Source organism: Polyodon spathula, chromosome 6 (assembly GCF_017654505.1).
Source record: "Polyodon spathula isolate WHYD16114869_AA chromosome 6, ASM1765450v1, whole genome shotgun sequence".
Classification (NCBI taxonomy): Eukaryota; Metazoa; Chordata; class Actinopteri; order Acipenseriformes; family Polyodontidae; genus Polyodon; species Polyodon spathula.
The window spans coordinates 9,756,501-9,769,855 of record NC_054539.1 but is presented as its reverse complement, the minus strand read 5'-3'; the positions used below and the strand labels follow the sequence as shown (position 1 = coordinate 9,769,855).

The 13,355-nt window shown below is 37.9% G+C and overlaps 1 protein-coding gene across 2 annotated transcripts in view; it reads left to right on the top strand.

Annotated features, from left to right (window-relative positions):
• The window catches only part of LOC121316826 (potassium voltage-gated channel subfamily KQT member 5-like), a 169,463-nt gene that overhangs the window by 135,046 nt on the left and 21,062 nt on the right, over window positions 1-13,355 (top strand). The window contains exons 4-10 of one of the 2 annotated variants that reach the window (XM_041252053.1): window positions 2,205-2,380; window positions 3,752-3,877; window positions 5,503-5,613; window positions 7,077-7,172; window positions 9,433-9,527; window positions 10,911-10,937; window positions 12,329-12,385. In XM_041252053.1, the coding sequence (XP_041107987.1) occupies window positions 2,205-2,380; window positions 3,752-3,877; window positions 5,503-5,613; window positions 7,077-7,172; window positions 9,433-9,527; window positions 10,911-10,937; window positions 12,329-12,385 (688 nt within the window). The remainder of the gene's footprint in view (window positions 1-2,204; window positions 2,381-3,751; window positions 3,878-5,502; window positions 5,614-7,076; window positions 7,173-9,432; window positions 9,528-10,910; window positions 10,938-12,328; window positions 12,386-13,355) is intronic. The other variant, XM_041252052.1, reaches the window with a different exon arrangement.

Genomic DNA, 13,355 nt, shown 5'->3' with positions numbered 1-13,355 from the left:
ACTGTTATATGGCTTCAGAGTTGCTACAGCATCAATGAATTGAAGAAAAACAAAGTCCCAATTTTTCACCCTAAACTACATGGACATTTCGAGAAACTGAAGCTCTGATAGAAATTTGGTCAGACACCAAAATCCAAGCAGAACTGGACAAAACTCAAAAATAGACTAATATATTAATTATTTTCCCTAATTATTTTGTTTAATGCCGACAGTAGGAGAACCGTGCAGAATTGCATAAACTGCATTATTCTCCTACTGTAGACGTTCAAGAAATGTATAAATTAAATTATTGAAGTGCTCCCCCAGTGTTTTCTTCCACAACAATATGTAAGAGTCTACAACATGCTGTATTAAAAACTGGAGCAATATATCAATAGCTGCCATCTTTCAATGTGCTTTGCAGTGTTTTGTAAACATCCGGTTCACAGACCTTAAATGAAACGAGTGCTCTTGCAACTGCATTGTGAACACAAACAAACCCGGTCCTGAAAAAAAAGGAAAAGGACCAAAAAAAAAAAAAAAACTTCAGCTGACATCCAAACGAACTCCGTCCCTTTGCTCGCAGATAAGTCTGAACAGCAAGCACAATGATACGTTGTTTCATTGTTTCAAACTAAACGAACCAGACCAAGTCTGTTTGAAACGGACACAGTGTGAATGTAGACTTAAACAGTAGCAGATTTCAAGTTCGCTATAACATTTTATAAGTAACTTGAACTCTGCAACATTTTAGGAGCTGAGAACAATTAAAAGGGTCTAATTAAGCAAATTATTAGTTCAATTTAGATAAGTATTTGAGAGCTCAGTTGGAATGAAAACCAGAAGACACAGGGGGTCCCAGGACGAGGGTTGGGAAGCCCTGGGTTAGAGGCATTTATGATACACAGCTACATTCAGAGACACACTAAAATTTCAAAGAAATTAAAAATGACATCACACTCTTTGACCAGAGTCTGTTGCATGAGGTGTTTACAGTTCTCCTTACAGGTTTGCTAATGTAGTTGATTACTAATTAGCATTGTGTGTCTCTGCATATATCACTCTGGTGAGCTTTTTTGGCTATATGTGTGGCACAGTAGCAGCTCAGCGTACTAAGTATACAACCGTCCTGCCCAATACTTCCAAGTTGAAATTCAAAACAGACGTTTGTGGTTTTTAACTGGGAAGCCCTGATTCTGTTTATAGAATGCTGCATCTATTCCTAGATTCAATACTTAACCAAGTGTAGCAAACGCTACCTATTTCTTTACACTTTGAAACAGCCAAACAAATAGCATTAACAAACTGCAGTGAAACCAGTGCTCGACATTTACAGTACTAGTATTCTTTAATCTGTGTGGCTGTCGACATCTGTCTTATCTCAGTTCTGCAGTGTAAGTAGCCCCACTCTTTAATAAAGCTGTTCACAGACACTGTCATTCTGCATCTGGTCAGAGAGAGATGGTGTATAAAGGAAGTGTGAATGCAGGTTGACCGCTTGACCTGACAAAGAAACTCCTCATTCTGTACATGATAAATACTTCACTCCCAGACAATTTTGTGTATTTTTAAGCACTAATGTACAGCTTCTGGTTAGCACCTGAATATCCATGTAATTACAGTGTAATAACTGTTCTTCTAGAGTAACGAATGTCTTATTATACAGGCAAATTACTTTGTGAACAACATTGTGTTACCTGATACAATCCCATGGTAATAGACCGTTTCTGTGTAATTACACACTTATTCTAACAGTTACCATGCAACAGCGGGAAACATTGGTTATTACCATGCTATTAAAGTCCTACCTGCTTCTGCTATAAATACACCCAGTTCTTTCACTAAATAATAAATACTGGTGGCCACTAACTGGGTTTGAAGTGCAGTTAGGCCTTGTAGTTCATAGTTAAAAAAAGGTCAGCACATCACTTGGCCTTCTGAATTGAGGGATTCAAAGACCGGTCTGATAGCAGTCCACAATGTATCTGAACTTAAAGCTAGGCAACTGAAAGAAAGAAAAAGATGAAAACTCAATTTTAAGCAGCTTGTTTTGTTTTTTTTGCTACACAGCATGGTTTTAAAAAAATCAGCAACATGTCCAAAATAACTGGCCTTGTTAAAAAAAAAAGTGACAGAGCTCCATGCAAGTGCTCCAGCACTCTGCCCCTATCCACTGCTCTGGCAGATTGTGGATCCATCCCATCACTCCTCTTTGTGTCTCCTAGATATCATTGTTCTCATCGCCTCTGTGGCTGTGGTCTCTGCTGGGAGTCAGGGCAACATTTTCGCGACATCAGCACTGAGGAGCCTTCGCTTCCTGCAGATCCTCCGCATGGTGCGCATGGACAGGAGAGGGGGCACCTGGAAACTCCTGGGCTCTGTTGTTTATGCTCACAGCAAGGTGGGTTCACACAGCCACAGGGGATCCTGTTTTAGGAAGAAGCTTTCCATTACAACTGTATGAGGTTGATTCTGTCCAACACGGTTACAGCGATTTATGCACAAAAGCATTTCCCTGTTTTAATAAACACTTTTCAGTGAAACCCACCAAATCATACCACCACTTGATCAAAAGAGTCTAAAACTGCAGAAATGCCATTCATTTAATGACTTTTTTTTTTTTTACTGTTTAGTAACAAAAGGTTTTGCAGCTTCACATTTAACACCCTTTTATGTTACTAAGTTGATCCAAGCAGCTTGTGAAAACACATTTTTAAAATCCTTTCATATTGTTTATTTGTCTTTTAAAAGTCTAAGTACCCTTTATAGTCTTACCTGAGTTTTATTGTCATAGCCTGTGTGTTTAAAAAGAGTTGGCTGCCATCCTCAGTTCTGTGTGGTCCGGTGATATGTTAGAAAGAACAGATACAAGGGCTCAAGACAAATGAGTGCCGTGTTTCAGAGTGCAGCTCCTCAGCAGTCAAGTGCAGTAAGCTCTGGAACTGACAGGGTCGCCAACCCATTACCGTGAGCCATGCAATGCTGATGTGCTTAATTTTAATGGAGGAGAATTGATATTTTAAGTAATTTTATATATTAAGTGCTCGATTTTCCACTGCAGGCAAATTGCCCACATCATGCATTTACTTTGCAGTGGGCAATTTGCCTATAATTTGCCCACAGTGGAAAATAAGAGACCAGATGTCCTGTCAGATGCATTAACATTGATGACTTACCTACAATATACTGAATTAAAAAATTAAGACAACCCACTTTGTCTGTAACCTGCTCATGTACAGTACATTTCCATTTGAGTTTTTGAGCAAATTGATATTGCCATGCAACACAATGACAGTATTAGCCACTAAGGGTGCTATAGGGGGAGTCTGTTCCATTGATCAATAACTCCTTTTTGAGAATCTCTGACCATTTAGCTCAATTGAATTGACCCCAGCTTGGAAGGTAAACAATAGCAGGTGAAATCATTTTGTACTGTATTGCTCCCCTGAGCTTGCGGTCATCTCATTCAATTGGTACCGCACCCTGAGACGCAACCACAAAAACACAAATGCATTACACAGTCTATTAAAAACTAGAGTAAACTGTGCATGTTGCAAATAACACGTATAGTACACAGTATAATGGGATCAAATGGAGAGGGGAAGAGAGGATGTGATGTTTGATCCCAGAATCTAATTCTAACAACTCAAGCTGCTGGAACTAATACCAGTATGACCATAATGTTTTCCTGTATACACGAGTGCAGGGCTGTAGGACTGCTTTACAGATCCCGCAAGGGAAACTTGGTCACACAAATGTTCTCTCTTTGCAGGAGCTAGTCACAGCTTGGTATATTGGATTTCTAGTTCTCATATTTTCATCATTTCTCGTCTACCTTGTGGAAAAAGACGCCAACACACAGTTTTCTACCTACGCAGACGCTCTGTGGTGGGGCACGGTAAGTGAATTCTGCAAAATAAACAAGCTGCTGTATTTCTCATTGAAATACAGGACTTTTGTTTACCCATCAACAGGGCAGATCCTTGTACTTTCTAAACATTTACACAGGCAGTTAGTGCTATATTCATTTTCCATAGATCATCTGAACTTCATAATCCCTGCTTTATTATATCTCCTTGGAAACATGAAAACATTATTCTAGACATCAGACAGGTCTGCAAACATTTACACGACTGCTTTATATTGGTGCCTCTCGGACTAAGTCGTTTTTTTTAAATGTTTAAAATATAAAAATGTCTCTCCAAAATTTGTCAGGTTTAAAAGTATCTTTCCATTAAATAAAATATACATATACATATACAGTGAATGAAGAATAAACTGCTCATTGAAAACTGGTCGCAGTTTAAGACAAATGGCGCCTCTTTCATTTGCTGGCTGGTCTGGGCAAACTGCTTAGTCCAGGTAACTAAAAATGCAGGCTTTACTACTGTAATACCATTGCTTTAAAATCATGAACTATGCGAAAGGTTTTTTGGACAGGGCGTCATGTTAAGGAAACCACGCCCCAGCCTGGACTGCAGGAGCACTGGTCGTTGACTGCCAACTAATGGTGGAATTTTGTTAGACAAACAGGCTTTGTGGAACTAGAATGTGTCTTTGGAACTGCTCTTTGAGCAGACCGGACTGTACGCACTCCAGAGGAGGAAGGTGGCGTGGTTTTGCCAGGTCTGTCCAATCTGTTCGGTCTCACAAAATTAGCCTGAAAGTAGTATGTCTCTTGCTGCCTGCTGCCTGCACTCCATGCACAGAAGCACAGATTTTTATTGTGGGAGACCCTGTTGGGGCGTTCCTCTGCTTTATTTTTATCAACAGAAAACAGACCTGCCACACAGAGGAAATTAGCAGCAATTCCGGACAAAAAAAAAGCCATTTCAAACATAGCTTTGAAAGTTTGGTTTTCCAGAGCCAACAACGTTCAGCACTGTTGGAATAAGAAAAAGCTGTTTTTTTTTTTTACTTGCTTTTGTTTTATTTGACAGCCAAAAAAAAGAGAACAGGAGTCAGTTTAAAAGCCAAGAAAAGTCTATCATCCTTTTGTTTTTATTGATGACCAGCATATTGGTTGCACAAAACTAAAATCTGAAAGCGTAAATTATTTATTTAATTGCACGTTATGTAAATTTACACTGCATACTATAAACCTACTTTCCTTATAGCACACAGTACAGATGCTAAAGAATAAAAGCAGTACAAATGCCCGAAGAAGTTGAGAATGATTGTTAATACAGCTTCACTCTATACAATTTTTGAGGCTTATGTTTTAAAATGGTGAGATCGTGTGACGTCATGGTCAGAAGCTGAAATCAAGGCACTAAATCAAAATAAGGTCAAACTTATAGGAAAATAAAGTCAAGTAAACTGCAGGTTCCTTTATCAGTGCAGTGATTAAAACACCTCCACATGTTACCAGGAAGGCCTGCCGCTTATTTCCTTTCGGCTCACAGGAATTATAATGAGAAAAAAAAAGTTTAAGTTGTTATACAATAACATGACTCACAAAAAGTAGAGGAAGATAACTCGTTGTTTTGAATTTTCTTTAACTTTACTTCAACCCGTTTTCAGATTACACTCACCACGATAGGGTATGGTGACAAGACTCCCCACACGTGGATGGGAAGACTGCTGTCTGCAGGGTTTGCTCTCCTTGGGATCTCCTTCTTTGCACTGCCTGCTGTAAGAATCTGTTTCGTGATTTTTAGGAGATTATGTCATTCCAGCCTGAGGACAGTGATTATCAGAAAAGATGAACATTCCAAGTTTTCAAAATGATAAACAAAACCTCAAGAGTGCACAAAATACAATGAATTATCTTAGTTAAGTGCAAAATAACTGAGGCTGGTGCTTTAAAATATTTCTCTTTGATTTCCTTTTTTATTTTATACCCAGGCTTATTATATTTATATTGCTGCACAAGCGCCATGGCGTAATAGCGAATCCTGCTGGTAAAAGCGACAGTTGCACGTGTCTGTCAGTGTATTCTTCTGAATCAGTACTGCTTTATAGCTTTCTAGCCAGTACTAAAAAAACCTCCCTCGGTTTTCAGAGTGATTCAAATGGTTGTTTGCAAAGGAAACGCACTGTAAAACATGACCTGTGCCGTGCTCTGTTGAGAACAATGCCCATTAGCATTGATGATTGAAGCCTAGAGAAGTGTGGTGCCTCCTCAGAGATTAATGATTAATGACAGGGTCACAAAGGAAATGGCAAATAAACCAAATATCCTGTAGAATCACTAATTAGTCAGCTGCCAGGAATAAGAGTGGCGGGTTGTGAAAACAAACTGATGTAATAGTGAATGTTGTTTATTTTCTTGTTTATTTATGATGGTTTTTATTGGACAAAAATAATGATTGCATTTTTGTTCTGTTTTAAGAAAGGCTGCCCTCACATTTGTATCTAAAAACTGCCTCAGTGATAGCTTAATAAGCCAAGAGATGCACACAACTCTGGGTGAATGTATTCTAGTTTGTAGGTGGACCTTGTAGGTCAAGTTAGGTGTAAATACATTTCAGTGTAATTTTTATTTTCATTTTCCATTCCCATACTATTTGAATTAGATCATGCTGAGTGGGTCTGGGTTATGTTCTTCCAATTTTGAGCTATTATATTTTAAACTCTGGATTTGAGCTGCTTTGAGCTTGTCTGGAGAATTCAAAATTCCGTCATTGAACATCCTTCTTTTTCCATTCAAATCATGTGACAAAATGATCTTTCAACTCTGCCAGCCGCACCGAGACAGACAGCAGGCAGACAGTTGAACGGTCACTTTGTCACATGATTTGAATGGAATTAGGAGGCTGTTCAGTGCTGGCCATTTCGATCTCTAGCTCAAAGCCAGGTAAAGTCAGACTTCTAAAAAAAGCTGGTAATACCTTAATATTGGAGCAGCAGAAAAGAGAATCACTGCAAACAACACAGAAGTTTAAGGGAAATGTAGTTACAATTACTTTTGAAGCAACATACTTTTTAAAAGCCTATAGTATAATTACTGGCATCCCATCCAGGGTGTAGTCCTGCCTTGCACCCTGTGTCTGCCGGGTTAGGGTCCAGCTCACCGCGACCCTCTATAGGATTAAGCTGTTACAGATAATGGATGAATAAATTGATTTTGATTTATTTATTTATTTATTACACAGGGTATTCTGGGCTCAGGGTTTGCTTTAAAGGTTCAGGAGCAGCATCGACAGAAACATTTTGAAAAAAGACGAAACCCAGCAGCCAGCTTGATTCAGGTAAGTGAAAATATCACATCTTTCCTATGAAAATCCTGAAAACAGTTCTGCTCTAACTTTATCTTCTTTTACAATAATTTATCATTGCATACCATGCGTTTGTGCTTGTTCTAATGAGGGAGATGTTCTTGTTTAATTTATCATTGTGTGTGTGTGTGTGTGTGTGTATATATATATGTATGTATATATATATATATATATATATATATATATATATATATATATATATATATATATATATATATATATATATATATATATATATATATATATATATATATATATATATATATATATATATACACATTATAGTAAGCCAATTTTGTAGTTTCTATGTTTTTCCCACATGAATTGAGCCAAACTGACACAAAACATTTTGATTGTCAGCAAAGTGTAATTAATAGCCTCACACTTTGTAGCTTTCAGTCAGCTGTGTTTTTTTTCTAAAAACCTGTGAGTGATAACCCTGTTACTTTGGCTCAATTGGTAACCCCCTGTTGATCTCCAATATCTGTTCCATCTAGTTTGGCTGCAGGATTCATGCTGTCTTCACCTGAGATTAATATACAGGTTTTCAAAGGCCAGACTAGGTAGTGTAGATAGTGTTGCTCCTCGTTTTCTCCAGTCCCAGTCTTGTAAATGACTCGGGAAATGTGAATCAATCATAAAATGCCAGGGTTAGTAGAAGGCAGCGGCACTCCCTGCTCACGTTCATTTACAAAGCAAGACGTTTACAATAAAGCCTCTAAGATTTGCAAAGTACTTTCCATTGAAAAAAGCTGAAGGAATAATCTGGAAATCAAATGCAAAACTAAGAGGAATAAATGATGCAGATTGTGTAGCTTTGATTTTGAGACACACTTTTTACATTTTTCAGCATAAAAGATTTTTGGGTCTAAACGCTGGTATTTTCCCTCAGGGTTGATTTATTGATTTATATACAATAAAAACACAGTGAAATAAGCTCAGCAAAATAACAGTTTTATACATTTTAGGGTGGCGATAATATATTCCACTGTTTAGATAATGAAAATAGACCCCCTCCCCTATCACTTTGTAACTAATTTCTACTGTGTAATGCTAGTTGTGTAATTTTAACTAAAGAACATTAGATTGTAATGAGTTCTGCAACTGAAAAAATATTCATTCATTGTAAATATACAGAAGTACTTTATGTAACACAAAATACCCTGACAAAGGAGACAAGTCATCAAAACGTGTGTCTAAATTTAGTGCAGCAGTGTAATCAGACAGTTACGCAATGAGGCACGTCAGCTTCAGTGTTAGCAGGAACCATCTTTCATATCAACAGGACACCAAGGTTGTTGCTGATCCCAACCTGGTCTACAAGGTAGAAAAACCCTGTGACCTTGTGTCCTTTGTACAGACCACCGCAGTGCCAGGTGTGTAGGAAGATAATTATTTCCATTCCCAAAGATTTGAAATCTAACCATGCCATATGTTAATAGTTCATATTTCCTGTGCTGCAACCATTACGCATGTTTATAAGCGAATAAGAATTTGAAACTTAAGCATTTGTTACCGTGTAGCAGTTTTGAGTCCATCCAAAGATAACATTCAACAAAATATTGTATGACCTTTTAATGGAAAGAATTTCGAGATATGATATCCCCCAGGCTTACACTTCACTTTTAGAGACAAGATGTATTTTCTTTACCAGAAAAGAAGGTTAAGTGTGTTTTAATGGAGCTGCTTAAGAAACTTTGACCGAGAAAGGTAACACAGAGCTCCACACTGTAAGCTAATCACATTTTATTTTTTCCACCATTCTTTCCAGCCATGTCTCCCTTCTGCTGTATTGTTCCTGCTGGTGGCAAAAACTGTATTGTGTTTTTTTTTTTTTCTCAGAAACTACGGGCCAATTGTTCAAAACATTTTTCCTCCATTCTTTAATTAACTTTTTTTTTTTAAAAGCAAGCAAATGTGTGACAATCTTGTTTTGCCAATGTGCTTCATGTGTTGTGGTTCCTTTGTGCCTTTTGTATCTCTCCTCCTGTACCAGACTGTTTGGCGGTTTTACTCCACCGATGCCAGCCGAACGTACCTGAATGCCACTTGGCGATACTATGAGAGTGTTCTCCCTCCACTCAGGCATGTATCAATGCTATGAATGATGATAAAGCTATGACTTGTATTGGTTTTTACTAATCTGCTTTTCCATTTTTGTTTTTTTTTTTTTATCCCTGCTCCCTCTGGCCTTGTTCTTTTTTTTTTTTTGTTTTGAATATCCTGCACGTAGTGTGTATGGCGTAGTTATGCGGCTGATGAGAACTCGGTTTCCATTGCTACCTGGAAGCCTCATTTGAAGGCCTTGCATATCTGCAGCCCTACAAAGTAGGTACAAATATGGCAGCTGGTGTTGTACTTGGTGTCTGTGTTCCTGTAGCTTTTGAATAACTGGTATTTACGTTTGATCTGTCTCTCTCTCTCTCTCTCTCTCTCTCTCTCTCTCTCTCTCTCTCTCTCTCTCTCTGTGTAGCTCTATTCCTCTTCTTTTTTTTTGTTGTTGTTGTTTTTTTTTTTTTTGGGGGGGGGGGGGGTTGGAACATTTTCTATTAAAAAGGGTCACAGCCATCAAACAGTCCAATATTGTCCAGGCTCCCATTCTGACAAACTATATCATGAGTCCATAATATTTGCTCAAAGCTCCTACATTGGCCCTACACACAGTGTACAGAGCATTTCACAGGATATAGCTTGACACCAGCCAAATGACATGCCTGCCTCTGGGGCTTTTGTACAGGTAATAATGTCCAATGTAAGCAAAGATCTTCTAGCAGGCCTGGTGTAACAGAGCGCATAGATAGACATTGCCTCCTCTTAATGAACTCAGCGGATTGAGAGTGCTGACAACATTCTTTTCCATGTAACTGTAGAACGAAACATTGTCCCTGTCAAATGCAAAGTGTTTCAATTAAATGGTTCTTCAACAAGGAATCCCTGAAGCACGATATAGTGATGTTGACAGAAACACATTGCAGTCCGCATATCTCCCACCCAAAAGGTTTACACTAACCTTTTTTCTTTTAGCGAGACCGATTTTAGATTAATAAATTCACAGTTGAAAGATACTGTTAGTATCACTGTAGGACGGATGTAGGACAGGTACTGGTGGAGCCTGGAAATATTGGGTGTACCATCTGCTGAAAAATACATAGACCAAGCAACAAACAGATTTAAAATAAAACTAATATCTAAAAAAAAAAAAAAAAAAAAAAAAAAAAGATCATACCACTGCTGTTTTAAAAAATCTTGAGTAATATTGGAAGGAAATATTTCGTTTTCACCTTCCAGATATTTAAAAAACTAAATTTGTAGATTCTTCATTATTTCTGTCCCTTCCATCAAAGCTTTCCCAGCTCAGTCAGTCTGCCTTGGTATGTACTGTGCATAATGTGCATGTCTGCTCCGTGTTTGTTGTGCATTGTTGCAGTATGTCTTGCTGAGCTAACTATATGAATGGTTTTCTGTGAATGCTCATGGATCCTCCTCTCTTGCTTGCTTGGAGGTTTTGTGCTTGATGGTGTTTTTTTCTTGTTGTTTTTTAGACATGTTTCTTCATGTATAACAGTAACAAATGAATATATTGACGGTGACGTCTCAATATACACTTATTGTGTTGTATTTGTTTGGGTTTTTTTACCTGTTTTTTGTGGCAATGTTTATAATAGTTCATTGGTTTAACTGTGTTCCTTTTCTTTTGTTTTCTAACTGAAGGAAAGACCAAGGGGAGACTTCTAGCAGGTTTGTTACATTTCCATTTCCTGGAATCATTACAATTTTATTTTTGGATTCTGTGATTGTCTTTATTAGTTATTTTGTTTTACGTAAGGTGAAAATGAGGCAAATGTAATTAGTGTTAGATGTCCCCTCACTTGAAATTAACATCAGTACTCTTGAAAGTTTGTATGTGAACTTGCTTACTTGTATTCGTTTATCTGCTGAATAACCCATTTTGAAAGGAAAACATTTCTAGCTGTGACTTCCCTGAATGGCAAACATGCACATCTGGAGCTTCTGTAATGGCTCTTTTTACCCCAAATCAAACGTGAAATGGAAAAACAAAAAATTGGAACATCTTGAACTGTTCCCACTGTTTAGTCTGCCTCTGCCAGACAGAATGTGTTATTAGAAGTTTATGAACTTGGCTTTAATAAGGGTGGGGGGGTCACCAACAGAGCTTCAGCTGTCAGAGCCATAACCTTTAAAATGAGATAATGAAATATTAGATAGCACTGAACCTAGCAAGGTCCCTGCATCTCCAACATATTTAAACTGCACAACCTCATCATTTGTCTTTGTTTGTGTACACTTTCAGTGATGATGCTGTCCAGTCTGTGTAGCAGTTTGATGATTAACTTTTTCCATTAGTGGTTTATTTACATTACTCATTAAATCAGCACTGGTGGTTTGCTAGGACCTTTTGTTTTGTGTGAAGAAGTGTGGTTAAATGCACTTTTCATCAGCGACTGATACAAACCTCCTCAGGCAAGCAAAAACTCCCAGTTCCTCACTGTAGACTACAACTGAACCATGTTAATTAAAAACGCACTGTGTTTTCCCTTTTCATAAAGCAGAATTCCGATGTAAGCATAACAATTAAACCCTGTTGACTTTGCTACTAATAAAATTTAACCCTAATCCTTGGTGTCAACTTTAATTAAACACATTTATAAAACTGTGTTTACTATTTTAACACTGTAGACTAATTTGCACCTAAATGTCTTTTTTAAATAGCTTGCCAAAAACTTCTGCTGTGGTAGTGTACTGGTACAGAAGTATAAAGATTTTTTTTTTTAAATTAAACACATACCTTTAGGGTGTACTTGTCTAGCTATTATTTCAATTAGAGTTTGTAATTGACTTGTACGGTTTTTACGAAGCATTTTAAGAACTTTGTACAGTATATGTTTCTTGTAGTTGAGGCAAATTAACTGAACCATATGGATATACAGGTACAACAAGAAGACACAGCTGAAACAGTGACAACATCTTTAATTATGTACCAGCTGTTTTGTTTCTGTTTAACCCTGAATGTCTAACCAAAAACTGTTACTTAATTAGCCGCTTTACTGTTGATCTTTGTAAAGGTATCCATTTTCTTATTGTGGGCCTCTATCTCCCCTCACTCCTAGTAAGCTTCTTTGTAATAAACAGAAGCTCTTCAGGATGTACACGTCACGGAGACATAGGTACCCAGCATCCCCTCTAGTCACATGATCTTTGAGAATGCAAACTAACAGCAGGTGCATGGTCAATTACAATATCCCTTCTAAGTGCCTTTCGAATTTTGTCCCCCTGTTCCCACTTCCTCCTCCCTAGGGACTTTTACTTGATTTGGTGGGTTTTTGTTTTTCCTTGCTGCTTGTTGCCTGCCCTAAATGAATAATAAATACAGCATTTTACACACCCAACTCCCCCCCCCCCTTTGATTTTGAAGAGAAGTAAAGAAAACAAAAAGAGTGATACCTTTATTGCACATCCTTTGTTGTCACAAACAATTTGGGCTTACCAGGACAGGACAATGATACCTGAATAAAGAGACATTTCTGTTGTTTTTTTTTTTCTATCACACAAACCCAATAAAGGTACCATTCTTGTTCTTTGACTGACACATCACTGGTCTTTCTTCAAATTCAGAATTTTTTAACATACCCTATTGCAATGGCCAGCATGCATTGACCTGCGGAGGTCTACAGTAGTGGGGTCTTTTAAGGAATGTTCGATGGCAACAGAGGGTGAACCAAACCGAATGTCACATGAATAAACATATGTCCCTAGGGCCTCACAGATTAGTGCAATGCTAGCTCTGTGCTCACGGCATGTAACCATTCATTTGTGGCGCAAAACAAGGTACGCTAGGCTTCTCTGATCCACTTGTTATTGCTGTACTGGAGAATCCTCCAGAGCTGGCCTGTGGAGGCTCTGTCTGATTCAGTTCATTAGCTCGGAGCTGCAGGATTGCATGCCAAGAATGATAGTGTTTGTCTCAGCTGAGCTTCACTGACCCGGGTGTCTTTCCTGCCAGAAATGGTATCATAGTTGACAGTACTCAGGGGAGCAATGAATGACTCCATGCCATAATATTGTTTTGTCAATTTCTCAAATCAAGCTAAATGGTTTTGAATATATATATATATATATATATATATATATATATAT